Source organism: Pongo pygmaeus, chromosome X (genome assembly GCF_028885625.2).
Source record: "Pongo pygmaeus isolate AG05252 chromosome X, NHGRI_mPonPyg2-v2.0_pri, whole genome shotgun sequence".
Taxonomy (NCBI): domain Eukaryota; kingdom Metazoa; phylum Chordata; class Mammalia; order Primates; family Hominidae; genus Pongo; species Pongo pygmaeus.
Window position 1 is genome coordinate 73,779,897 of NC_072396.2, and position 26,947 is coordinate 73,806,843.

General features: G+C 38.7%; 1 protein-coding gene across 5 annotated transcripts in view; it reads right to left on the reverse strand.

Moving 5' to 3' along the window:
* Positions 1-26,947, reverse strand: part of TEX11 (testis expressed 11) — a 385,652-nt gene that overhangs the window by 99,119 nt on the left and 259,586 nt on the right. For all 5 annotated transcript variants that reach the window (XM_054470766.1, XM_054470768.2, XM_054470767.2 and 2 more), the window contains 2 exons: positions 24,710-24,812; positions 3,466-3,590 (listed from right to left, as the gene is read on the reverse strand). In XM_054470766.1, the coding sequence (XP_054326741.1) occupies positions 3,466-3,590; positions 24,710-24,812 (228 nt within the window). The remainder of the gene's footprint in view (positions 1-3,465; positions 3,591-24,709; positions 24,813-26,947) is intronic.

Sequence of the window (26,947 nt, forward strand, 5' to 3'; positions counted from 1 at the left end):
CCACAGTCATTCACTAGACTCTGTCATTACTAACAATTGCAATCATTTCATACTCTCAGTCAGGGCTAGGAGTAGGGTGGGACAGGTGAGGTGAGTGAAGCACCTAGGGTGAAAAATTTAAGGAGGCTCTCAGTGTTGTACAAGTACCAAGCCTTTACTTGTACCACCCAGAGAATAAGTTCCTCCTTAAGTTTTGTGCCCTAGGTGTCTCCCTCCCTCCCCCTAGTTCTCCACCCCAGCTCTTACTTTCACATATTCTACTTTCTGTCTACTGCCTCTTACCTTTCCAACTTGATACCTCTATTACCCTGACTCCATCAATCCTTCAACTGCAGTAAGACCCCCAACCCACTGATGCTACCAGTTTTTCACTGTCCCTCATCCCGTTGATGTTCTACCGCACACCCAGTTTAAATTTCATGGAGACTAATTATAACCACTCCCTTGTTCCTTGATTTTCCTGCCCTTCTTTTGCTTTATTGTATTCATCTGGCAAAACCTCAACTCTGATTAAGTCCAACTTTCTACTGATTTTGGTGCTTACATCCATTCACCTGAATGTGGCCAGAAAAAAATACATACAACTACTTGTTTTATTTTAAAACTTCATCAAATGGCCTTAGTGCTACTGGCAAGCATATCACACTTCCGTAGTCATTCACTTTCTTACTTTTCTGGATGAATAGTTAATATCTTATACCTTCTTCTCAACTCCCTAATACCTCCTCTCCTGAGCTCATAATTTGAGACTGAGAATGGTTGAGGAGAAAAGAGGAACTAGCAAAGGAGAAAGAAAGAGTGACTCATGAGGTAGGATAAAAATAAGAATAATGTGGTGTCCTGGAAGCCAACTGTGTTTCAAGGAGGAAAGAGTGATCAACTGCATTGAATGTTGCTGATAGGTCAAATACAATGAGGACTGAGAATTAACCACTGCAATTTACGATAAAGAGGTCATTGGTGACCTTGACAAAAGCAGTTTTGTTAGAGTGGTGGGGCAAAAGCCTGATTGGAGTAAGCTCAAGAGAGAATTGGAGACAGTAAATATAGACAAATCTTTAGAGGAGTTTAACTACAAAGGGAAGAAGAGAAATTGGGGAGTAGTTAGTGAGAGAAGGAAGGTCAAGAGGTTTTCTTACTTTTTGTTTGTTTGATATGGGATAAATGAGCATGTTTATATGCTGATGGGAATAAACCAGTAAGAGAATAAAAAGTTGACAAAGTGAGTGAGAAAAAGGCAAGAGGTGATAGAAACAAGTGTGTAAGTTTAGAGACTGGCTTTAGGAAGGAACGTGATAGCTAATCTATGGTGGCAGTTGAGAAGGCAGACTATGTGGTGTGATTCCTGGTGTGTGAGTAGAGGTGGTAGTAGGAATCTGTGGAAGTTCTCTTCCTGACTGCTTCAGTTTTCAGAACCTAGAATATCCACATTTTCTCTTGAGAGGTGGGGGAATGAATTTTGTAAAGGGATTTAAAGATAAGGTAGCTTATTTTAAAAGAAGAGAAAGCAATGTTTTGCCCGCTTAATACCCCACTCTCACTACCCTTGTCTAGACTCTCATTATTTTAAAACTGGATTATTATCACAGTCTCCCATTCTGTCCTACATATAATTTCTCCCCATTCATTTCCCCATGCACAACCCAAATTATTTTCCTAAAACACTACTTTTACATAAATTACCATCAATATTTTCTTACTGTTTAGAGAATAAAATGTATATATAATCTTGTCACAGCTATTTCTTCTACTTTATCTCATACTCCTCCCCTATAGCATCAACATAATAATAAAAGTCATGGCCTGTGCAGTGGCTCACGCCTGTAATCCCAGCACTTTGGGAGGGTGAGGTAGACAGATCACTTAAGGCCAAGAGCTCCAGACCAGCTTGGCCAACATGGTGAAACCCCACCTCTACTAAAAATACAAAAATTAGTCAGGTGTGGCTGGCGCACACCTGTAATCCCAGCTACTTGGGAGGCTGAGGCACAAGAATCACTCGAACCTGAGAGGCAGAGGTTACAGTGAGCTGAGATTACGCCACTGCACTCCAGCCTGGGTGACAGAGCGAGACTTTGTCAAAAACAACAACAAAAAAGCCACTATTACATCAGGCAAAACATCTGGAATGGTGGAAACATAAGCCCTCCATCACTTTAACCAAACACTGTGTCTCTCAAGCCAATCACATTCCTTTCTCCACGTCTTGTTTATACCATCTCTTCCTTTAAAAAACATTCTTACTTATGTAAATGCTACCCTTTCCAAAGCCCAACTTAAGGTTTCCTTCCACTGTAGCGACTTCCCAAATCAATTCTGGTTCTCAGTGCTCTCTTCCTACTCTGAATTTTGGTAATTTTTAACATATACATTAGCTATTTGGTCTTTATTCTATATACTTACATAGAATTCTATATTCTGTGGACTTACTTTCCTAATGCATGGCTTGTCTGTTCAAATTGACTTGTGAGGTCCTGGAGGAACATATTTCTAGCATCTAGCCCAATATCTTGCCCAAAGTAGTTGCTAAATACAGTTTGAATGATATGTATTTTGATGTCAGTGAGTAGGGTAATAGAACTCCTGAAGGAAGAAAAGTATTTGGCAGATGCAAATATGGAATGCATTTGTGCAGAATGGGGAAGAAGATGAAAGAGAGGAAACCCAAAGGCAATTATCTTTTTAAAGGAAGGTTTATAAATGTACATTTGATGTAGAAAGCCAAAGAGAGCTACTGGAAGAAATATGGAACTGTAGTTCTGATCAGGAAGATGGTTTTCCTATTTAAAGTAGTTTTAAAAAGAAGATAAACTTAATAGTTTATAAAGCACATTTTCAGCCATCTTAATCAATTTTCGTAACAATCCTGGAGGTAGGTATTATCTTTATTTTGCAAAGGATGAAATTAAGATTTGAAGAAGTTAAGCACATATTAAATGGCAGAGCCAGTATTCAAACCTAGTCTAAGAGCTCCACAGATGCTACTATGCTTTTCCTAATTCAGTATATTAATAGAACCAGAATTCTGTAAGTAACAAACAGGGGTACAATTATTTATTACTTCTAAACTAACACTATTTTGTGGTTATGAACTCAAAGGATCTCCAGAAATTTAAACCATTTTGTTCAAATTGATGAGAAAGATAAGTTTCTATATAGATAGCTATTTATGGACATGGCATGGCATTTTGAATTTGGAGTTTCTTTTAAAAATTAATGTTTTGCTATGTTTATTTTTATGTTGTTTTGAGCACAACTCTGTTACCTCACTGTTTCATTTACTTTAGTCTGCATTATAGTGAAATGAGAAGAAATAAAGCAGTTCTGCAACCAAGTTTGGCATGAAAATATGAGGCAAAACAAACAGTAAAGGTCTCTTCTGTGTCTAACTGATAATGATTCTATTAATTGTTTTTCAAAAAGGAAAAGGGATAAAAATCTAGTAGATGAATACATATGAATTACCTCTAGAGCAAACTGGGCAGCTAAACTTAGAAGCATGGTAGGTGAACCTCTCTCTGCAACTAGATCATTATCTTCTGACTCTTCATCTGTTAATATATTCTCTAAAGTAATTATTGCCTGCAAAGCTGAAAAACAAGAAAAAAATTCAAAAATGATATACTCTAATCAAAGAAATTACATATCTATGGTTAATTATGCCACAATGAATTTGGAACTTATTTTAAGAACATTTTAAAAATATTAGTATTCATAAAGTAATGTGAGTTGCTAAGCTTTCAAGGAGGATTTGAACACCAGAAAAATGCCCAACTGAGCAACTGCACATGCACTTCCGTGAATTTATCTTACGGATATATTTGCAAAAGTAAACAAATACGCATAAGGATGTTCATCCAGCATTGTTTATAAGAGTAAAATATGGGCCAGGCACGGTGGCTCACGCCTGTAATCCCAGCACTTTGGGAGGCCGAGGAGGGTGGATCGCGAGGTCAGGAGATCGAGACTATCCTGGCTAACACAGTGAAACCCTGTCTCTACTAAAAATACAACAAATTAGCCAGGTGCACTTGCCGGCGTCTGTAGTCCCAGCTACTCGGGAGGCTGAGGCAGGAGAATGGCATGAACCCGGGAGGCGGAGCTTGCAAAGAGTAAAATATGAAATAAGCCTAAATTCCATCATAATGAATGGGCAAAACACACTTTGGTACATCCATAATTTGAAATATAATACAGAATAAAATAAAAAATTGAGTAGCTGTGTGTTATATTCCATTATATTCTTAAAGGTGGAATATGACAAGTTAAATATGTGTACTATAGACTTTAAGCAACAAATAAATATTTGTTCAAACTAATAAGCAAAAAGGGAGATAAATGTAATCATAAAAATTCAATTAATCCAAAATAAAGCAGAAAAAAGGAAAAAGAACAAATGGGACAAACAGAAGATAATTAATAAGATGCTAAATTTAAATCTATGTGTATCAATATCTATGTTAAATATAAATGACCAAATGACCAATTAAAAGGCAGAGATAGTAAGACTGAAAACAAAACAAAACACATCTTTTAAATATATGCCACCTACAAGAAATACACTTTAAATATAAAAGCAAAATTGATTGAAAGAAGAGGATGGGATAATATACACTAAAATGAAGGTAATCAAAAGAAAGCTGGAGTGGCTATATTAATATCAGATAAAGTGAATTTCAGAGCAAAGAATATTATTGGCAATAAAAGGTTATTTCAAGACAATAAAGGAATCAGTTTATCATGAGGACATAACTCTGAATGCTTATGCACCCAATAAAATTTCAAAATATAAGAAGCAAAAGCTGGTAGAACTGCAAGAAGAAATGAACAAATCCACAATTATAGTTAAAGATTTCAATATCCTCTCTCAATAGCTGATAGAATAGAAAATCAGCAAGGATTCAGTACACTTAACACTAAATCAACTTGATGTGACTAACATTTATAACACACTCAACCCAACATCAGCAAGATGTACATTCCTCTCAAGTGCACATGAAATATTTACCAAGAAAAACAATATTCTAGGCCCTAGAACAAGTCTCAATATATTTAAAAGGATCAAAGTCATACAAAGTATGATCTTTGACTACAATGAAATGAAATTAAAAATCAACAAAAGAATGTTCTCTGGAAAATCTGCAAATATTTGGAAAATAAGTAACACATCTAAATAATCCACAAGTTTAAAAAGGAATCAAAAGTTAAATTGGAAAGTATTTGGAACTGAATTAAAATGAAAACATGACATATCAAAATTTGTGTATCGTCACTAAACAGTAATTAGATGATAATTTGTAGCATTAACTGTCCAGATAGACCAGAATAAAAGTCTTAAATCAATGACCTCAGCGTTCACCTTTGGAAACAGGAAAAAGAAGAGCAAATGGAACTCAAAGAAAGCAGAAGAATGGATATGATAAAGACCAGAATGTAAACAAATTAAATAGAAATCAGATAAAAACAATAGAGGCCAAGGTAGGAGGATCGTTTGAGCCCAGGAGTTTGAGACCAGCCTGGGCAACACGGTGAGACCCTATCTCTACAAAAAATTTTTAAAATGAGCTAGGTGTAGTGGCATGCACCTGTGCTCCCAGCTACTCGGGAGGATGAGGCAGGAGGATAAACTGAGCCTGGGAGGCCAAGGCTGTAGTAAGCTGTGTTCGTTTTTTTGAGACTCTATCAAAAACAAAAACAAAACTGATAGAGAAAAATTAGTAAAACCAAAAGCTGGGTTCTTTGAGAAGATCAATAAAATTGACCTTCTACACTGATTGGTCGTTTAGTTACACTGACCAAGAAGAAAAATAGAGAAGACATAAATTACAAAAATCAGAAATAAGAAAGGTGACACCACTGTAAGTTACAGATGTTAAAAGGATAATGTGGGGGATATTATGAACAACTTTAGGCCCATAATTTCAACAACTTAGATGAAAAAAATTTTTGAAAGACACAAACTACCAAAGCTAAATCAATAAATAATAGATAATTTGAATAGCCCTGTATCTATTAAAGACATTTAATTTATAATTAAAAACCTTTCCATAAAGAAAACTCCAGTCCCAGATGGCTTCACTGGTGAAATCTACCAAAAACATTTGAGGAAGAAATAATATCAATTCAACACAAACTCTTCCAGAAAACTGAAAAGGAGAATATACTTCCCAATTCACCCTATGAAGTCAGTATTACTCTGATAGCAAAACCAAAAACATTACAGGAATATAAAACTACAGACCAATTTCATTCATGAACATAGATACACATATTCTAAACAAACTGTTAGCAAATCAAATTATATAAAAAGGAGTATACATCATGATCAAGTGGGGCTTGTTCCAGAAATACAGCATTGGTTTAACATTTGAAAATCAATTAATGTAACTGACTATATTAACAAATTTTTGAAAATTGATCATTTCAACAGATGCAGAAAACCATACAACCAAATTCAACATCCATTCCTTACCCCTCCCACCACCAAATGGAACTCCCTCAACCTGATAAAGGGTATCTGTGAAAAACCTACAGCTAACATACTTACTGGTGGAAGACTGAATGCTTTCCCCCTAAAATCAGGAAAAAGATAAGGATGTCCACTCTCATCAGTTTTACTCAAATTTTACTGGAGAATCTAACAAGAGCAACAAAGCAAGAAAAAAATAAATTGCACCCAGATTGAAAAAGAAGTGAAATTATCTTTACCCACAGGCAACATGATTGTCTATTTAGAAAATCTGATGGGGCTGGTGCAGCAGCTCATGCCTGTAATCCCAGCACTTTGGGAGGCCAAGGTGGGAGGATTCCTTGAGGCCAGGAGTTCGAGACCAGCCTGGCAAATGTGGTGAAACCCCATTTCTACTAAAAATACAAAAATTAGCCAGGCGTGGTGGTGCATGCCTGTAATCCCAGTTTCTTGGGAGGCTGAGGCACGAGAATTGCTTGAACCCAGGAGGTGGAGGTTGCAGTGAGCCGAGATCATGCCACCGCACTCCAGCCTGGGTGACAGAACAGGTCTCGAAACAGAGCAAGTCTCAAAAACAAACAAACAAAACAAAACAAAAATAAAATAAAATCTGATGGAACCTACAGGGAAGGTACTGTACTGCAACTAATAAGTGAGTTTACCAAAGTTGTGGGATATAAGATCAATATACAAGAAATCATTTGTATTTCTACATATCAACAATAAGCAATCGGAAACCAAATTTTTTTAAAATGCCATTTAAAATAGCATAAAATATAGTATACTTAGGGATAAATCTGACAAAAGATGCACAAGACAGGTACAATGAAAAGTAGAAAACATTGCTGAGAGAAATTAAAGACCTAAATAAATGGAGGTATGTAAGTTGTTCATGGTTTGGAAGACTCAGCAATGTTGTTAAGATGTCAGTTATCCCCAAGCTGATCTATAGATTCAATGTAATCCCAATCAAAATTCATTTATGCAAAACTTAAAATAATGATTCTAAAATTCATATGGATATACAAAGGCCTTGGAACAGCCAAAACAATTAGAAAGAGAACAAAGTTGGAGTTCAAATTTATTACATAGCTACACTAATAAAGACAGTATGGGAATAGTGTAAGGATGGATTTGTTAAAGTTGACTTCAAATTTATTACATAGCTACACTGATAAAGACAGTATGGGAATAGTGTAAGGATGGATGAATAGAAGAATGGAATGGAATAGAGTCCAGAAAGAGATCCACACGTATATGACAACTAATTTCTGATAAAGGCACAAAGGCAATTCAATGGAGAAAGAATAGTTTGTTAAACAAATGATGCTGGAACAATTGGATAGCCATGTGCAAACAAAAAAAAATTTCAATCCATACCTTGAACCAAATACAAAAATTAACTAAAAATGGTTCATAGACATAAATGTAAACCTAAAACTGTAAAATTTCTTGAAGAAAACATGAGACATTTTCTGTCACCTTGCAGTAGGCAAAGATTTTTCAACTACAATGCCAAAAGCACAATCCATAAAAGAAGAAAAATAAATAGGACTATGTCGAAATTTAAAACTTCTGTTCGTGAAAGATGGTGTTTATAAAAAGAAAAAATTTGCAAAATACATGTCTGATAAAGAGCTTGTGTCCACTGAACATCAACAAGATGGTGGAATAGGACTTTCCAGCGCTCATTCCCCACAAGAACATCAATTTGAACAACTATCCACACATGGAAATACCTCCACAAGAGCTAAGAAAACTAGGTGAGAGATTGCAGCACCTGGCTGTGGCACAGAAATAGAAAAGATGCATTGAAGAGTGTAGGAACAACAGGTTTTTAATACCCATGTCACCCCTCCCCCAACCCCAAGCCATAGAGCATGAAGAAAGATATCCTCCACTTAGAGGAAGAAGAGGAAAGTGAGTACTGGAATTTACCTCAGACCACAACAATGGGCTGGCGGCAGTAAAACTCATCACTGGGCAGGCCCCCATGGCCCCAGACTCCAGGTCATATCCTGCAGACCCAGGCTCCAGACCTGCCCGAAGGACTTGGTCTCTAGGACTGCCACATCACCAGGCCAACCCCAGCGGATTCAGGCTCCAGACTGGCCCCAGTGTTGGACCAGACCCATTAGCCCCAGGCTTTGGGCCTGACCCAGTGCCATAGCAGTCCTAACAGACTCAGGCTTTAGACACAGTCTCCATCCCTAGGACGAGGCTGACATCAGTAGTTCCAGGCACCAGATTGCTGCCAGTATGAAGCTGGATCCCCCGTAGCCCCAGGCTTCAGGTCTGCCTCAGGACTAGGCCAGCCCCACAGCCCTAGCCATCAGGTCAGCACCCATGGACCCAGCCTCTAGGCTGCTCCTTGTAGATATAGGATCCAGGCCTACTCAGTGCCAGGCCAGCCCCTGCAGCCCCAGGATCCAGGCATACCCCAGGTTTTCAGACCACCTCAGAGCTAGGTCAGCCCACACAGCCCCAGGCTACAGGCCTGCTCCAATACCAGATCTGTATCCCTGGCCATAGGTACGAGCCTGGCACTCATGAACACAGCCTTCACGCTTGCTTATGTCACTCCACACTCCAGTGGAGCCAGGGTCCAAGTCTGCTCCAGCAGACCAAGGGTCCAAGCCAATTCAAATAGACCCTAGGGATGGGCTGGCCCCCATGGATCAAAGCCTCAGCACTTCCCCTATGCAGCCAGGTTCCAGGACAGCTCCTGCAGCTCCAGGACCCAGGTCAGACCTCACAGACCTAGCCTCCAGGCTAGCACACAAACACCCATCCCCCAGGCTGGCCCCCACAGACCCAGGCCCCAGGCAGGTCCCCACAGCCCCACACTCTAGGCCAGCCAGTGTGTCTCCAAATAGCAATTTAGCACCCACAATCCCAGGCTTCAGGGCAGTCCTTGTGGCCCAAGGCTCCACATCTGCCCCTACTCCAGGCCAGCTCCAGGCTCTAGGACTGTCTCAGTGGCCCCAAGCTCCAGTAGACCAAGGGTCCAGGCCTGCCGCAGTAGGCCAAGGGTCTAGTACCACCCCAGTAGACCCAAGTGCCAGGCTAGCCCCCATGGACTGAGGCTCCAAAACCACCCCTACAAACCGAGGTTCCAGGCCAGCATCCATTGATCTAAGACTGAGGCCTGCCCTAGTCCTCACGCTTGAGGCCCACCCCAGTGCCAGGCCAACCCCTACAGACTCAGGCTCCAGGCCTACCCCAGGCGACCCAGGCACAAGGCCCATTCCCACCTGGCTGGCTCTTGCAGATTCAGACTCAAGGCCCACTTTAGTGTTTGGTCAGCCAATGGGGACCTAAACTTCAGGCCAGCCCCATTGGATACAGGCTCCAAGCCCAATCCTTCAGACCCAATCAAGAAAGTCCACCTCAGTGGATATAGGCTCCCGATCCAACCCCGTGGACCTAGGCATCCAGGCCCACCCAGCTGCTAATCCAGGAACAAGGCCAGGCTGCCAAAGGACTCCAGGAGTCAGCATACATGTGAACCATGCAAAACAACCTACCCATAGTTCCTTGATAGGCCAATAAAGTGCCTTCCCAGACTAAAGAGCTGCTGCACAGCAGAAGAAACCATCATCAGAATGAACAAATAAATTATAGAATGGGAGAAAATTTTTACAATCTGTCCATCTGACAAAGGCCTAATATCCAGCATCTACAAGGAACTTAAGCAAATTAAAAAAAAGAAAACCCACTAAAAAGTGGGCAAAGGACATGAACAGACACTTCTCAAAAGAAGACATACACATGGCCAACAAACATATGAAAAATAGCTCAACATCACTGATCATTAGGGAAATGCAAATCAAAACCACAATGAGATACCATCTCATGCCAGTCAGAATGACTATTAGTTGTGGGGTGGGGGGAGGGGGGAGGGATAGCATTAGGAGATATACCTAATGCTAAATGGCGAGTTAATGGGTGCAGCACACCAGCATGGCACATGTATACATATGTAACTAACCTGCACATTGTGCACATGTACCCTAAAACTTAAAGTATAATAATAATAAAAAAAAGAAAAAAAAGTCAAAAAACAACATGCTGGCAAGATTGTGTGTGGAGAAAAAGGAATGCTTTTACACTTTTATACTGTTGGTGGGAATGTAAATTAGTAGTTCAGCCATTGTGGAAGACAGTATGGTGATTCCTCGAAGACCTACAGGCAGAAATACCATACGACCTGGCAATCCTATTACTGGGTATATACCCAAAGGAATATAAATCATTCTATTATAAAGATAATGCACACGTATGTTCATTGTAGCACTATTCACAATAGCAAAGACATATAATCAACTTATGCCCATCAATGATAGACTGAATAAAGAAAATGTGGTACATATACACCATGGAATACTATGCAGCCATACAAAGGAACAAGACCACGTCCTCTGCAGGGACATAGATGGAGCTGGAAGCCATTATCCTCAGCAGACTAATGCAGGAACAGAAAACCAAATACTGCATGTTCTCACTTATAAGTGGAAGCTGAATGATGTGAACACATGGACACATGGGGGTTAGCAACACATACTGGGGCCTGCTGGAGGGTGGGGGCTGGGAGGAGGGAGAGCATCAGGAAGAACAGCTAGTGGATGCTGGACTTAACACCTAGGTGATGGGATGATTTATGCACCAAACCACCATGGCACATGTTTACCTATGTAACAAACTTGCACATCCTGCACATGTACCCCTGAACTTACGAGCTGGAAATAAAAAAATAATAACATTAAAAAAAGATCTTCCTCATTAAAAAAAAAGCTTAGGGACTTATGGGACAGCAACAAAAGGGCAAATATCTGAATTATAGGAGTTCAAGAAGGAGAAAAGAGATATGAAGGTCTGGAAAACACATTTCAATCAATAGCAACAGAAAACTTTCCAAACCTTGGGAAAGATAAATATACAGGTGCAGGAAGGTCATCGGTCTCCAATAAGATACAATCCAAACAAGACAACACCAAGACATATTATAATCAAACTATCAAAAATCAACATAAAAGAGAGGATCCTGAAAGTAGCAATAGAAAAGCAGCATATCACATATAAAGGAGTTCCAATAAAGCTAGCAGTGCTCTTCACAGCAGAGACATAGGCCACGAAAGAGTGGGAAGATATATTCAAAGTGCCGAAGAGAAAAAACTCTGCCAATTAATACTTTACCCAGTAAAGCTATCCTTCAGAAATGAAGGAGAGATAAAGACTTTACCAGACAAACAAAAGCCGAGGGAGTTCATTGCCACCCAGACTTGTCTTACTAGAAATTAACAGTTAGTTTTTTTGAAAAGATAAACAAAATCACCAGGTACGGTGGCTCACACCTGTAATCCCAGCACTTTGGGAGGCTGAGGTGGGCGAATCACTTGAGGTCAGAATTTTGAGACCAGCCTGGACAATGTAGTGAAACTCCATCTCTACTAAAAATGCAAAAAATTATCTGGGCATGGTGGCATGTGCCTGTAGTCCCAGCTACTCAGGAGGCTGAGGCAGAAGAACTGCTTGAACCCAGGAGGTGGAGGTTGCAGTGAGCTGAGATGGTGCCACTGCATTCCAGCCTGGGAAACAAAGCAACTGTCTCAAAAAAAAAAAAAAAAAAGATAAACAAAATTGACAAACTTTTATTTAGACTAAGAAAAAAAGATAAGGCTCAAATAAATAAAACAAGAAACGAAAGAGAAGACATTACAGCTGATACCACAGAAATATAAAAAATCATGAGACTACTATGAACAATTATACACCAAGAAATTGGATAATCTAGAACACAGATAAAGTCCTAGACATATAAAACCCAGACTGAATCATAATGAAATAGAAAATGTGAACAAATAATGAATAAGGAGATTAAATGAATAACAAAAAATCTTCCATCTAAGAAAAGCTCAGGATCTGATGGCGTCACTGCTCCTACCAAACGTTTAAAGAACTAATACCAATCCTTCTCAAATTCTTCCAAAAAATGGAAATCATTTCACAAAATTCAACATCATTTCATGATTAAAAAAAAACACACAATAAGGGCCATATATGACCAATGGATAAATAACACCATACTCAATGGTGAATAGTTGGGAGCGTTTCCTCTAAAATAAGGAAGGAGACATGGATGCCCACTCTCACTACTTCTATTCAACATACTACTGGAAGTCCTAGTCAGAGTAATTAGGCATGAGAAAAATCTAAGTTGGAAAGGAAGAAGTTAAATTGTCTGCTTGTAAATAACATGATCTTATATATAGAAAACCTTACAGATGCAATGAAAGAAAATTTAGAACCAATAAGTGAATTCAATTAAGTAGCAAGATACAAAATCAACATACACAAAGTAGTAGCATTTCTACATACTAACAACAAACTATCTGAAAAAAAATATCAAAAACATGATTCCATTTACAATAGCTACAAAAATATTTGGGAGCAAATTTAATGTTGAAGTGAAAGACATGTACACTAAAAACTATAAAACACTGATGAAAGAAAGTGAAGAAAACACAAAGAAATGGAAAGATATCCCATGTTCACGGATTGGAAAAATATTGTTAAATGTCCATACTACCCAAGGCAATCTACAGATTCAATGCAGTCCCTATTAAAATTCCAATGACATTTTTTCCCAGAAATTAAAAAAAAAAATACTGAAGTTTCCATGGGAGCAAAAAGACCCTGACTAGCTATAGCAATCTTGAGCAAAAATAACAAAGCTGAAGGCACCATACTACCTGAAGTCAAAATAACCTACAAAGGTATACTAATCAAAACAGCATGGTATTGGCAGAAAAACAGATACATAGGCCAATGGAAGGAAATAGAGAGCCCAGAAATAAATCCACACATTTACAGTCAATTGGTTTTCAATAAAGGTGTCAAGAACACACAATGAGAAAAGGACAGTTTCTTCAACAAATAGTGTTGGTAAAACTGGATACCCACATGCAGAAGAATAAAATTTGACCCTTGTCTCACAATATACAAGAAAGCTATTCAAAATACATTAAAGATTTAAACGTAAGACATGAAACTGTAGAACTACTAAAAGAAAACATAGAGGAAAAGCTCCATGACATTGGTAAACACAAAAGTAGACACATGGGATTACATCAAACTAAAAAGCTTCTACACAGCAAAAGAAACCGTCAACAGAGTGAAGACACAACGTATGGAATGGGAGAATATATTTACAAACCAGGCATTTGAGAAGGGGTTAACATCCAAAATATATAAGAAATTCAAACAATTCAATAGGAAGGAAACAAATAACCTGATTTTAAAATGGACAAATGACCTGAAAAGACATTTCTCAAAAGGAGATGAGCAAGTGGTCCACAAGTATATGAAAAAATGTCTAACATCACTACTCATCAGAGAAATGCAAATTAAAACCACAATGATAACATGACCCCACATCTGCTAGAATGGCTATTATAAAAAAAGACAAAAGATAGCAAGTGCTGGCAAGGATGTGGAGAATAGGGAACGCTTGCATATTGTAGGTGGGAATGTAAATTAGTATAGCCGTCATGAAAAGCAGTATGGAGGTTCCTCAAAAAATTAAAGTAGAACTACCATATGATCCAGCAGTCCCACTACATAGTAGAATATCAAAAAAAAGTGAAATCAATATGTCAAAGAGATATCTGCACTCCCATATTCATTGCAGCATTATTCACAATAGCCACGGTATGGAATCAACTTAACTGTTTATCAGTGGATAAGTGGATAAAGAAAATGTGGTGTATATATAGACAATGGAATACTATTCAGCCTCAATAAAAGGAGGAAATCCTGTCATTTATGAAAAAAAGGTATGAACCTCGAAGACATTATATTAAGTGAACTAAGCCAGGCACACAAAAATAAATACCACATGATCTCATATGTGAAATCTAAAGAAGTTGACCTCATAGAAGCAGAATAGAATGTTCATAGAAGCAAAATAGAATGGTGGTTACCAGGGACTAAGGAGTCGGGGAGATTAGGGAGATGGTGAAAGAATACAGAATTTCAGCTGAGTAGAAGGAACAAGTTCAAGAGATCTATTGTACAACATGGTGACTACAGATCATAACAATGTATTCTATTCTTAAAAATCACTGAGAGTTTAAGTGTTCTCACCACAAAAAAATGCTAAGTATGTGAGTTAGGGTTGGGTGTGATGGCTCACGCCTGTAATCCCAGCACTTTGGGAGGCTGAAGCAGGAAGATTCCTTGAGCCCAGGAGTTTGAGGCCAGCCTGGGCAACATAGTGAGACTCCATCTCTACAAAAAATAAAAAAAAAGATGAGGTGGAGGATCTCTTGAGCCTGGGAGGTCAAGGCTGCAATGAGCCGTGATCATTCCACTGCACTTCCACTTGGGTGACAGAGTAAGACCTTGCTTCAAAAAAAAAAAAAAAAAAGGATGTGAGGTAATGTATATGCTAATTAGCTTGATTTAGCCATTCCACAATGTATACATGTTTAAAACACCATGTTGATGCTGGAAAGGATGTGGAGAAATAGGAACACTTTTACACTGTTGGTGGGACTGTAAACTAGTTCAACCCTTGTGGAAGTCAGTGTGGCGATTCCTCAGGGATCTAGAACTAGAAATACCATTTGATCCAGCCATCCCATTACTGGGTATATACTCAAAGAAGTATAAATCATGCTGCTTTAAAGACACATGCACACGTATGTTTATTGCGGCACTATTCACAATAGCAAAGACTTGGAACCAACCCAAATGTCCAACAATGATAGACTGGATTAAGAAAATGTGGCACATATACACCATGGAATATTATGAAGCCATAAAAAATGATGAGTTCATGTCCTTTGTAGGGACATGGATGAAGCTGGAAACCATCATTCTCATCAAACTATAGTAAGGACAAAAAACCAAACACCGCATGTTCTCACTCATAGGTAGGAATTGAACAATGAGAACACTTGGACACAGGAAGGGGAACATCACATCCCAGGGCCTGTTGTGGGATGGGGGACTGGGGAGGGATAGCATTAGGAGATATACCTAATGTAAACGACGAGTTAATGGGTGCAGCACACCAACATGGCACATGTATACATATGTAACAAACCTGCACGTTGTGCACATGTACCCTAAAACTTAAAGTATAATAATAAAATAAATAAATAAATAAAACCCACCATGTTGTTCATGATCAATATATATATGATTTTTATTTTCCAATTAAAAAATAAGTTTTTAAAAAAGACAACTTGTATCCAGAATATATAAAGAACTGTCAAAAATCAGTAATAATAAAACAAAGTACCCTATCTTAAACTGGGAAAAAGATTTGTACAAACACTAAACCAAAAAAGATACATGGATATAAAATATTAAACATTAGGGAAATGCTAATGCCACAGTAAAACACTACTATCCACTATCAGAATAGCTAAATTTTTATTCTTTTTTATTGTTTTAACTTTAAGTTCTAGGACACATGTGCAGAAAGTGCAGTTTTATTACATAGGCATACGTGTGTCGTGTTGGTTTGATGCACCTATCAACCCATCACCTAGGTTTTAAGCCTCATGCATTAGCTATTTGTCCTGATGTTCTCCCTCCCCTCTCTGCCCCCAACAGGCCCCAGTGTGTGTTGTTCCCCTTCCTGTGTCCATGTGTTCTCACTGTTCATCTCCCACTTATGAGTGAGAACATGTGGTGTTTGGTTTTTGGTTCCTGCATTAGTTTGCTGAGGTTGATGGCTTCCAGCTTCATCCATGTCCCTGCAAAAGACATGATCTTATTCCTTTTTATGGCTGCATAGTATTCCATGGTGTATATGTACCACATTTTCTTTATCCAGTCTATCACTGATGGGCATTTGGGTTGGTTCCATGTCTTTGCTATTGTGAATAGTGCTGCAGTGAACACACGTGTGCATGTGTCTTTATAATAGAATGATTTATATTCCTTTGAGTATATACCCAGTAATGGGATTGCTGGGTCAAATACTATTTCCGGTTCTAGATCCTTGAAGAATCACCACGCTGTCTTCCGCTATGACTGAACTAATTTACATTCCCACCAACAGTGTAAAAGCATTCCTATTTCTCTTTATTATTATTATTATTATTATTATTATACTTTAGGTTTTATGGTACATGTGTGCAATGTGCAGGTTAGTTACATATGTATACGTGTGCCATGCTAGTGCGCTGCACCCACTAACTTGTCATCTAGCATTAGGTATATCTCCCAATGCTATCCCTCCCCCCTCCCCCCACCCCACAACAGTCCCCGAACTGTGATGTTCCCCTTCCTGTGTCCATGTGTTCTCATTGTTCAATTCCCACCTATGAGTGAGAATATGCGGTGTTTGGTTTTTTGTTCTTGCGATAGTTTACTGAGAATGATGATTTCCAATTTCATCCATGTCCCTACAAAGGACATGAACTCATCATTTTTTATGGCTGCATAGTATTCCATGGTGTATATGTGCCACATTTTCTTAATCCAGTCTATCACTGTTGGACATTTGGGTTGGTTCCAAGTCTTTGCTATTGTGAATAATGCCGCAATAAACATACGTGTGCATGTGTCTCTATAGCAGCATGATTTATACTCCTTTGGGTATATACCGAGTAATGGGATGGCTGGGTCAAATGGAATTTCTAGTTCTAGATCCCTGAGGAATCGCTACACTGACTTCCACAAGGGTTGAACTAGTTTACAGTCCCACCAACAGTGTAAAAGTGTTCCTATTTCTCCACATCCTCTCCAGCACCTGTTGTTTCCTGACTTTTTAATGATTGCCATTCTAACTGGTGTGAGATGGTATCTCATTGTGGTTTTGATTTGCATTTCTCTGATGGCCAGTGATGGTGAGCATTTTTTCATGTGTTTTTTGGCTGCATAAATGTCTTCTTTTGAGAAGTGTCTGTTCATGTCCTTTGCCCACTTTTTGATAGGGTTGTTTGTTTTTTTCTTGTAAATTTGTTGGAGTTCATTGTAGATTCTGGATATTAGCCCTTTGTCAGATGAGTAGGTTGCGAAAATTTTCTCCCATTTTGTAGGTTGCCTGTTCACTCTGATGGTAGTTTCTTTTGCTGTGCAGAAGCTCTTGAGTTTAATTAGATCCCATTTGTCAAGTTTGGCTTTTGTTGCCATTGCTTTTGGTGTTTTAGACATGAAGTCCTTGCCCATGCCTATGTCCTGAATGGTAATGCCTAGGTTTTCTTCTAGGGTTTTTATGGTTTTAGGTCTAACGTTTAAGTCTTTAATCCATCTTGAATTGATTTTTGTATAAGGTGTAAGGAAGGGATCCAGTTTCAGCTTTCTCCATATGGCTAGCCAGTTTTCCCAGCACCATTTATTAAATAGGGAATCCTTTCCCCATTTCTTGTTTTTCTCAGGTTTGTCAAAGATCAGATAGTTGTAGATATGTGGCATTATTTCTGACGGCTCTGTTCTGTTCCATTGATCTATATCTCTGTTTTGGTACCAGTACCATGCTGTTTTGGTTACTGTAGCCTTGTAGTATAGTTTGAAGTCAGGTAGCGTGATGCCTCCAGCTTTGTTCTTTTGGCTTAGGATTGACTTGGTGATGCGGGCTCTTTTTTGGTTCCATATGAACTTTAAAGTAGTTTTTTCCAATTCTGTGAAGAAAGTCATTGGTAGCTTGATGGGGATGGCATTGAATCTATAAATTACCTTGGGCAGTATGGCCATTTTCACGATATTGATTCTTCCTACCCATGAGCATGGAATGTTCTTCCATTTGTTTGTATCCTCTTTTATTTCCTTGAGCAGTGGTTTGTAGTTCTCCTTGAAGAGGTCCTTCACATCCCTTGTAAGTTGGATTCCTAGGTATTTTATTCTCTTTGAAGCAATTGTGAATGGGAGTTCACTCATGATTTGGCTCTCTGTTTGTCTGTTATTGGTGTATAAGAATGCTTGTGATTTTTGTACATTGATTTTGTGTCCTGAGACTTTGCTGAAGTTGCTTATCAGCTTAAGGAGATTTTGGGCTGAGACAATGGGGTTTTCTAGATATACTATCATGTCATCTGCAAACAGGGACAATTTGACTTCCTCTTTTCCTAATTGAATACCCTTGATTTCCTTCTCCTGCCTAATTGCCCTGGCCAGAACTTCCAACACTATGTTGAATAGAAGTGGTGAGAGAGGGCATCCCTGTCTTGTGCCAGTTTTCAAAGGGAATGCTTCCAGTTTTTGCCCATTCAGTATGATATTGGCTGTGGGTTTGTCATAGATAGCTCTTATTATTTTGAGATACGTCCCATCGATACCTAATTTATTGAGAGTTTTTAGCATGAAAGGTTTTTGAATTTTGTCAAAGGCCTTTTCTGCATCTATTGAGATAATCATGTGGTTTTTGTCTTTGGTTCTGTTTATATTCTGGATTACATTTATTGATTTGCGTATATTGAACCAGCCTTGCATCCCAGGGATGAAGCCCACTTGATCATGGTGGAGAAGCTTTTTGATGTGCTGCTGGATTCGGTTTGCCAGTATTTTATTGAGGATTTTTGCATCAATGTTCATCAAGGATATTGGTCTAAAATTCTCTTTTTTGGTTGTGTCTCTGCCAGGCTTTGGTATCAGGATGATGCTGGCCTCATAAAATGAGTTAGGGAGGATTCCCTCTTTTTCTATTGATTGGAATAGTTTCAGAAGGAATGGTACCAGTTCCTCCTTGTACCTCTGGTAGAATTCGGCTGTGAACCCATCTGGTCCTGGACTTTTTTTGGTTGGTAAGCTATTGATTATTGCCACAATGTCAGCTCCTGTTATTGGTCTATTCAGAGATTCAACTTCTTCCTGGTTTAGTCTTGGGAGGGTGTATGTGTTGAGGAATTTATCCATTTCTTCTAGATTTTCTAGTTTATTTGCGTAGAGGTGTTTGTAGTATTCTCTGATGGTAGTTTGTATTTCTGTGGGATCGGTGGTGATATCCCCTTTATCATTTTTCATTGCGTCTATTTGATTCTTCTCTCTTTTTTTCTTTATTAATCTTGCTAGCGGTCTATCAATTTTGTTGATCCTTTCAAAAAACCAGCTCCTGGATTCATTTATTTTTTGAAGGGTTTTTTGTGTCTCTATTTCCTTCAGTTCTGCTCTGATTTTAGTTATTTCTTGCCTTCTGCTAGCTTTTGAATGCGTTTGCTCTTGCTTTTCTAGTTCTTTTAATTGTGATGTTAGGGTGTCAATTTTGGATCTTTCCTGCTTTCTCTTATGGGCATTTAGTGCTATAAATTTCTCTCTACACACTGCTTTGAATGCATCCCAGAGATTCTGGTATGTTGTGTCTTGGTTCTCGTTGGTTTCAAAGAACATCTTTATTTCTGCCTTCGTTTCGTTATGTACCCAGTAGTCATTCAGGAGCAGGTTGTTCAGTTTCCATGTAGATGAGCGGTTTTGAGTGAGATTCTTAATCCTGAGTTCTAGCTTGATTGCACTGTGATCTGAGAGATAGTTTGTTATAATTTCTGTTCTTTTACATTTACTGAGGAGAGCTTTACTTCCAAGTATGTGGTCAATTTTGGAATAGGTGTGGTGTGGTGCTGAAAAAAATGTATATTCTGTTGATTTGGGGTGGAGAGTTCTGTAGATGTCTATTAGGTCCGCTTGGTGCAGAGCTGAGTTCAATTCTTGGGTGTCCTTGTTGACTTTCTGTCTCGTTGATCTGTCTAATATTGACAGTGGGGTGTTAAAGTCTCCCATTATTAATGTGTGGGAGTCTAAGTCTCTTTGTAGGTCACTCAGGACTTGCTTTATGAATCTGGGTGCTCCTGTATTGGGTGCATATATATTTAGGATAGTTAGCTCTTCTTGTTGAATTAATCCCTTTACCATTATGTAATGGCCTTCTTTGTCTCTTTTGATCTTTGTTGGTTTAAAGTCTGTTTTATCAGAGACTAGGATTGCAACCCCTGCCTTTTTTTGTTTTCCATTTGCTTGGTAGATCTTCCTCCATCCTTTTATTTTGAGCCTATGTGTGTCTCTGCATGTGAGATGGGTTTCCTGAATACAGCACACTGATGGGTCTTGAGTCTTTATCCAATTTGCCAGTCTGTGTCTTTTAATTGGAGCATTTAGTCCATTTACATTTAAAGTTAATATTGTTATGTGTGAATTTGATCCTGTCATTATGATGTTAGCTGGTTATTTTGCTCGTTAGTTGGTGCAGTCTCTTCCTAGCCTCGATGGTCTTTACATTTCGGTATGATTTTGCAGTGGCTGGTACCGGTTGTGCCTTTCCATGTTTAGTGCTTCCTTCAGGAGGTCTTTTAGGGCAGGCCTGGTGGTGACAAAATCTCTCAGCATTTGCTTGTCTGTAAAGGATTTTATTTCTCCTTCACTTATGAAGCTTAGTTTGGCTGGATATGAATTTCTGGGTTGAAAATTCTTTTCTTTAAGAATGTTGAATATTGGCCCCCACTCTCTTCTGGCTTGTAGGGTTTCTGCCGAGAGATCTGCTGTTAGTCTGATGGGCTTCCCTTTGATGGTAACCCGACCTTTCTCTCTGGCTGCCCTTAACATTTTTTCCTTCATTTCAACTTTGGTGAATCTGACAATTATGTGTCTTGGAGTTGCTTTTCTCGAGGAGTATCTTTGTGGCATTCTCTGTATTTCCTGAATCTGAATGTTGGCCTGCCTTGCTAGATTGGGGAAGTTCTCCTGGAGAATATCCTGCAGAGTGTTTTCCAACTTGGTTCCATTCTCCCCGTCACTTTCAGGTACACCAGTCAGACGTAGATTTGGTCTTTTCACATAGTCCCACATTTCTTGGAGGCTTTGCTCGTTTCTTTTTATTCTTTTTTCTCTAAACTTCCCTTCTCGCTTCATTTCATTCATTTCATCTTCCATGGCTGATACCCTGTCTTCCATTTGATCGCATCAGCTCCTGAGGCTTCTGCATTCTTCACGTAGTTGTCGAGCCTTGGTTTTCAGCTCCATCAGCTCCTTTAAGCACTTCTCTGTATTGGTTATTCTAGTTATACATTCTTCTAAATTTTTTTCAAAGTTTTCAACTTCTTTGCCTTTGGTTTGAATATCCTCCCGTAGCTCGGAGTAATTTGATCGTCTGAAGCCTTCTTCTCTCAGCTCGTCAAAGTCATTCTCCGTCCAGCTTTGTTCCGTTGCTGGTGAGGAACTGCGTTCCTTTGGAGGAGGAGAGGCACTCTGCTTTTTAGAGTTTCCAGTTTTTCTGCTCTGTTTTTTCCCCATCTTTGTGGTTTTATCTACGTTCGGTCTTTGATGATGGTGATGTACAGATGGGTTTTTGGTGTGGGTGTCCTTTCTGTTAGTTTTCCTTCTAACAGACAGGATCCTCAGCTGCAGGTCTGTTGGAGTACCCGGCTGGCCGGCCGTGTGAGGTGTCAGTCTGCCCCTGCTGGGGGGTGCCTCCCAATTAGACTGCTTGGGGATCAGGGGTTAGGGACCCACTTGAGGAGGCAGTCTGCCCGTTCTCAGATCTCCAGCTGCGCGTTGGGAGAATCACTGCTCTCCTCAAAGCTGTCAGACAGGGACAATTTAAGTCTGCAGAGGTTACTGCTGTCTTTTTGTTTGTCTGTGCCCTGCCCCCAGAGGTGGAGCCTACAGAGGTGGGCAGGCCTCCTTGAGCTGTGGTGGGCTCCACCCAGTTCAAGCTTCCAGGCTGCTTTGTTTACCTAAGCGAGCCTGGGCAATGGCGGGCGCCCCTCCCCCAGCCTCACTGCCGACTTGCTGTTTGATCTCAGACTGCTGTGCTAGCAATCAGCGAGACTCCGTGGGCGTAGGACCCTCTGAGCCAGTTGTGGGCTATAATCTCCTGGTGCACCGTTTCCTAAGCCCCTCGGAAAAGCACAGTATTCGGGTGGGAGTGGCCCGATTTTCCAGGTGCCGTCTGTCACCCCTGGAAAGGGAACTCCCTGACCCCTTGCGCTTCCCGAGTGAGGCAATGCCTCGTCCCTGCTTCGGCTGGCGCACGGTGTGCTCACCCACTGACCTGCGCCCACTGTCTGGCACTCCCTAGTGAGATGAACACGGTACCTCAGAGAGAAATGCAGAAATCACCCGTCTTCTGCGTCACTCATGCTGGGAGCTGTAGACCGGAGCTGTTCCTATTCGGCCATCTTGGCTCCAAAAAAGCACATTCCTATTTCTCTACAGCCTCACCAGCATTTGTTGTTTCTTGGCTTTTTAATAATCTCCCAGAATGGCTAAATTTTTTAAGTGGACAATTTCAAGTGCTGATGAGGATGTAGATCAGGTAGAACTCTTAAACATAGCTGGTTCACAGGTGAAATTGTATAGTCGCTTTAGAAAACAGTTTTGCAGTTTCTAATAAAGTTAAACACGTATTTACCATATAAGTCCACAATCCCACTCCTAGATATTTATCCTACAGAAGTAAAATATTATCATCGAATTAACTGGGTGTGGTGGTGCACACCTGTAGTCCCAGCTATTCAGGAGGCTGAAGCAGGACAATCGCTTGAACCTGGGAGGTGGAGACTGCAGTGAGCTGAGATCATGCCACTGCACTCCAGCCTGGGTGACAGAGTGAGACCACATCTCAGAAAAACAATATTATTATCACAGAAAATATATAAAGAGATGTTTTACAGCACCTTTATTCACAATTGTCAAAACTGAAAACTTTGAACTTGTCTCAGAGGTGAAAAAAACCCTGAAAACCATTCAAATATCCTTTAACTGGTGAATGAATTTTTCCATACTGTGGTATTTCCATACTATGGAATGCCACATAGCAATAAAAAAGAAAAAACTGTGGATAAACACAATATGGGTGAGTTTCAAATGCATTAAGTTAAGTGAAAGAAGCTCAAAAAGATTCATAATATACGATTTCATTTATATGACATTCTGGAAAAGACAAAACTATAGAGATAGAAGAGATTACTGATTTCCAAGGCTGAAAATGGTGAGAAGGAGTAACAGTAAAGGGCCCTGAGGTATTTTTTTTCTACATTGTGGTGGTAGTTATATGACTGTATGCACTTATCAAAACTCAGAATTTTTAACATATATAAGCCTCATAGGACCATATACTAGCAAGAGTAAATTTATTATATGTATCTTCAATATACATGACTTTTAAAAAATGGTCACAGACAACTGGAGAAGAAGTAAAAGGATTGATCCGATGTTGTATTTAAAAAGTATAATAATTTTCAAAAAATAATGTTAAAAGATTTAACAGGAAAATTACTAATATTTTTGCCATTTTTACTGGCAAAAAAGCTTCAAGTTATTTTACCCTTAAACACAGTATATCAAGTAAAACAAATGCCTAAAAGTCTCTAATGAAAACTTTCATGATGAACATGATAGCAATATTAACCTCTAATTTACTATTCCTTAATTATTATACAGGTATACTTTACTATTCTGGGACATTTCTTTTTTAATGTAAAATAAATGATCCTTTTTCTTATGGAGTGAATAATAGAGTCCCTTGTACCTAAGTAGGTGTCCATAAACAGTTGCTTAATTGGATTCGTATACATTTTGTTTGGATCCATTAATTTAAGTTTCTTAACTTCTGCCAAACAAATGGCAACCAGTCTGGAGCTCAGACTCCTTCAGGATTAATTCAGCTACCTGAGGGCTGAAGGCATTAATATCTGAGCAAAGGCATATCTATAACCAATTCAACATATATGTGCCCATGCAGACACACCAGCTAGGAAACTATGCTTAACTTAATGGAAAGACCTCAACATTAATGGGATGAGGGTCATGTGTGAAATTCCAAGACTGTCCACTCTGTGGAGAGAAACTCCATTTCAAGGCCAAATCTCTCACCAATCACCTCCCAAATAAGTGAAAACAATCAAAAGGTACCCAACTTTCATTTTTTGAAGACAATTCTTAACTGATATGGGTTTTTAGTATAATCTCACCCACACACAGCTTTTTAAAGTTAATTTTTGAATAGGTTGGTTTAAATAAAAGTATAAAAAAGTACATAGTGATAAGACTTTCCCCTAATTCTTGTCCCGCGTTTGCCCAGTTCCTATTCCCTCAATAGGTAACCACTGTTCTTTTACTTTTATATAACCTTCCACGGTTTCTTTTTGCATTGTTGTATCATCTTTACATAGGAAAGACAGAACATATATTCAATTCTATTGTCTTAAAAACAATATTTTTTTCCCATTGTGGTTGAAGAGGATTATTTATTCTTTGTGTTAATAGTCAAATATAAGTGACAAATAAAATTTATACCTCTTTCAGAGTTGCCCTCTATGACTGCAATCTTGAATATATAAAATTGAGTGAAAATGTTTCTAGGGTCACGTCTTTCAGCTTCTGCCACTGCCTCTTTGGCCTGGAAAGAAAAACATTGGAACCTTTTAATAAAATCTACACGGAAGGACTTACCATATTTTACTAATATCATTAAGGTAGTCAAAATGGCTGAGGGATACTCACAGTGAAAATATATGAATCTAAGAAAAATATTTGCAGAAGTGCTCTTCTAGAATGCTAATGTAACAGTGAGTTATACTTCTGGAAACAGAGTAAGTTAGATATGTCAGACCAACCCTCCTGCTGAAAACAACCAAAAATGTTGGATGATATGTTAATTTTTTTCCAGAAAGAACAAAAGAGCAACTGACAAGATAGTAAAAGAAGTACCAAGGCAAAATCTAAGGAAAACTGAGGTCTCAGAGAGGTAAACAGAAAAGTAAAGTCGCTTTTATCTGGTAAGCATTTGCAAATGTAAGCAAATGTTAACTTCAGTTTTGAGGGACATCACTAGGTCAGGGGAACAGACATCAAGTTCCAAGAGATCACACTCCTAGACTAGGGACAAGCCAAAAGTAAACCCACTCCTACCCACATCCCTGGAAAACTGCAAATAAAGTTACCTTAGTGCTGAATAGAAGGCAGCACAATGGGGTGGAGGGAAACAATCCATGAGGTGTTTCACTGACCCAAACTACATTATACAGGAAGCTAAAAGACCTAAAGCTGAGAATTTAGTTTAGATAGCTTCCAAGCATCTACAGAAGCAAATGTAAATCTTCTCTGGGGGAAAGTACCTTATCTCAGCCTTTGAAATATTTCCATAAATAATTTTTCAAGAACCATGAGTTGTACACGTTACAAAAATAACAAAGCACACTCTGAAACAAGGTACCATAAACAGCAGAAACAAGAGATAGCAGAAGCAGACCCTCAAGATGCAGATACTAGAATTATGAAAAACTGGTTATAAAACACCTATGTTTTCAAAGTCTAAAGAAATACAATGTATGTTCAAAATATATGTATGTGGGTTGATACACAGTGGTACAAATTAATACATTTATAGTGGTTGTTTCTAGATGGTATCCATTCTGTCTCATTATTACCTGTGCCATACCAGTTATTAAATACTTTGCATATCAGTGAAGTTAGTAGGAAACAGAGACCACAAAATGTGACCTTGGGGATCTGAAACAAAGAAGCTTTTTGAAATGAAAAACCCAATTACCCAAATTAAAACATAATAGACAGGTTTAATAGCAGATTAGAAACAGGTGAAGAGAAAATTAGTGGGCTGAAAGAATAAAATAGCCAAAATGCAGCACAGAGCGATTACAAACATGGAAGACAGTTAAGAAAGGATTCTATACTTTCTAGGATAGCCACTAAAAGATTAGAAGCAGTAAATAATTTTCACACTAGTAGAAGGGGAAGACTGGAATGAAAAAAAAATGAAAATAGTATTTTTAACAAATGGTGCTGGAACAACTAGACATCCACATGTAAAAAAGTAGAGCTAGACACAGACCATAAACCTCTCACAAAAATTAACTGAAAATGGATTATAACCTAAATATAAAACCCCAAACTATAAAACTTTTAGAAGATAACATAGGAGAAATTTTAGGTGAACTTTGGCAATGACTTTTTAGACACAACACCAAAACCATATCTATGAAAGAAAAAACTGGTAAGTTAAACTTCATTAAAATTAAAAACTGCTCTGTGAAAGACATCATTAAGAGAATAATGATAAAAGCCACATATTGGGAAAAAATATTTGCAAAACACATATCTAATGAAGGACTGGTATTCAACATGTATGAAGAATTCTTCAAACTCAACAATAAGAAAATAAACAACCCAAGTATAAAATGGGCAAAAGACCTGAAGAAACACTTCACTAAATAAAATATACAGATGGCAAATAAGTATATGAAAAGATGCTTAACATCTTATGTCATTAGGGTTTTGCAAATTAAAACAGCAATGAGATACCACTACGCATCTATTAGAATAACTAAAATTCAAAACACTTTAACAACACATAATGCTGGCAAGGATGCGGTGCAACAGGAACTCTCATTCATCACTGGTGGGAATGAAAAATGGTATAGCCAACTTGGAAGACAGTTTGGCAGTTTCCTACAAAACTAAACATGCTCTTGCCATACAATCCAGCAGTTGCACCTTTGGTATTTATTCAAATGT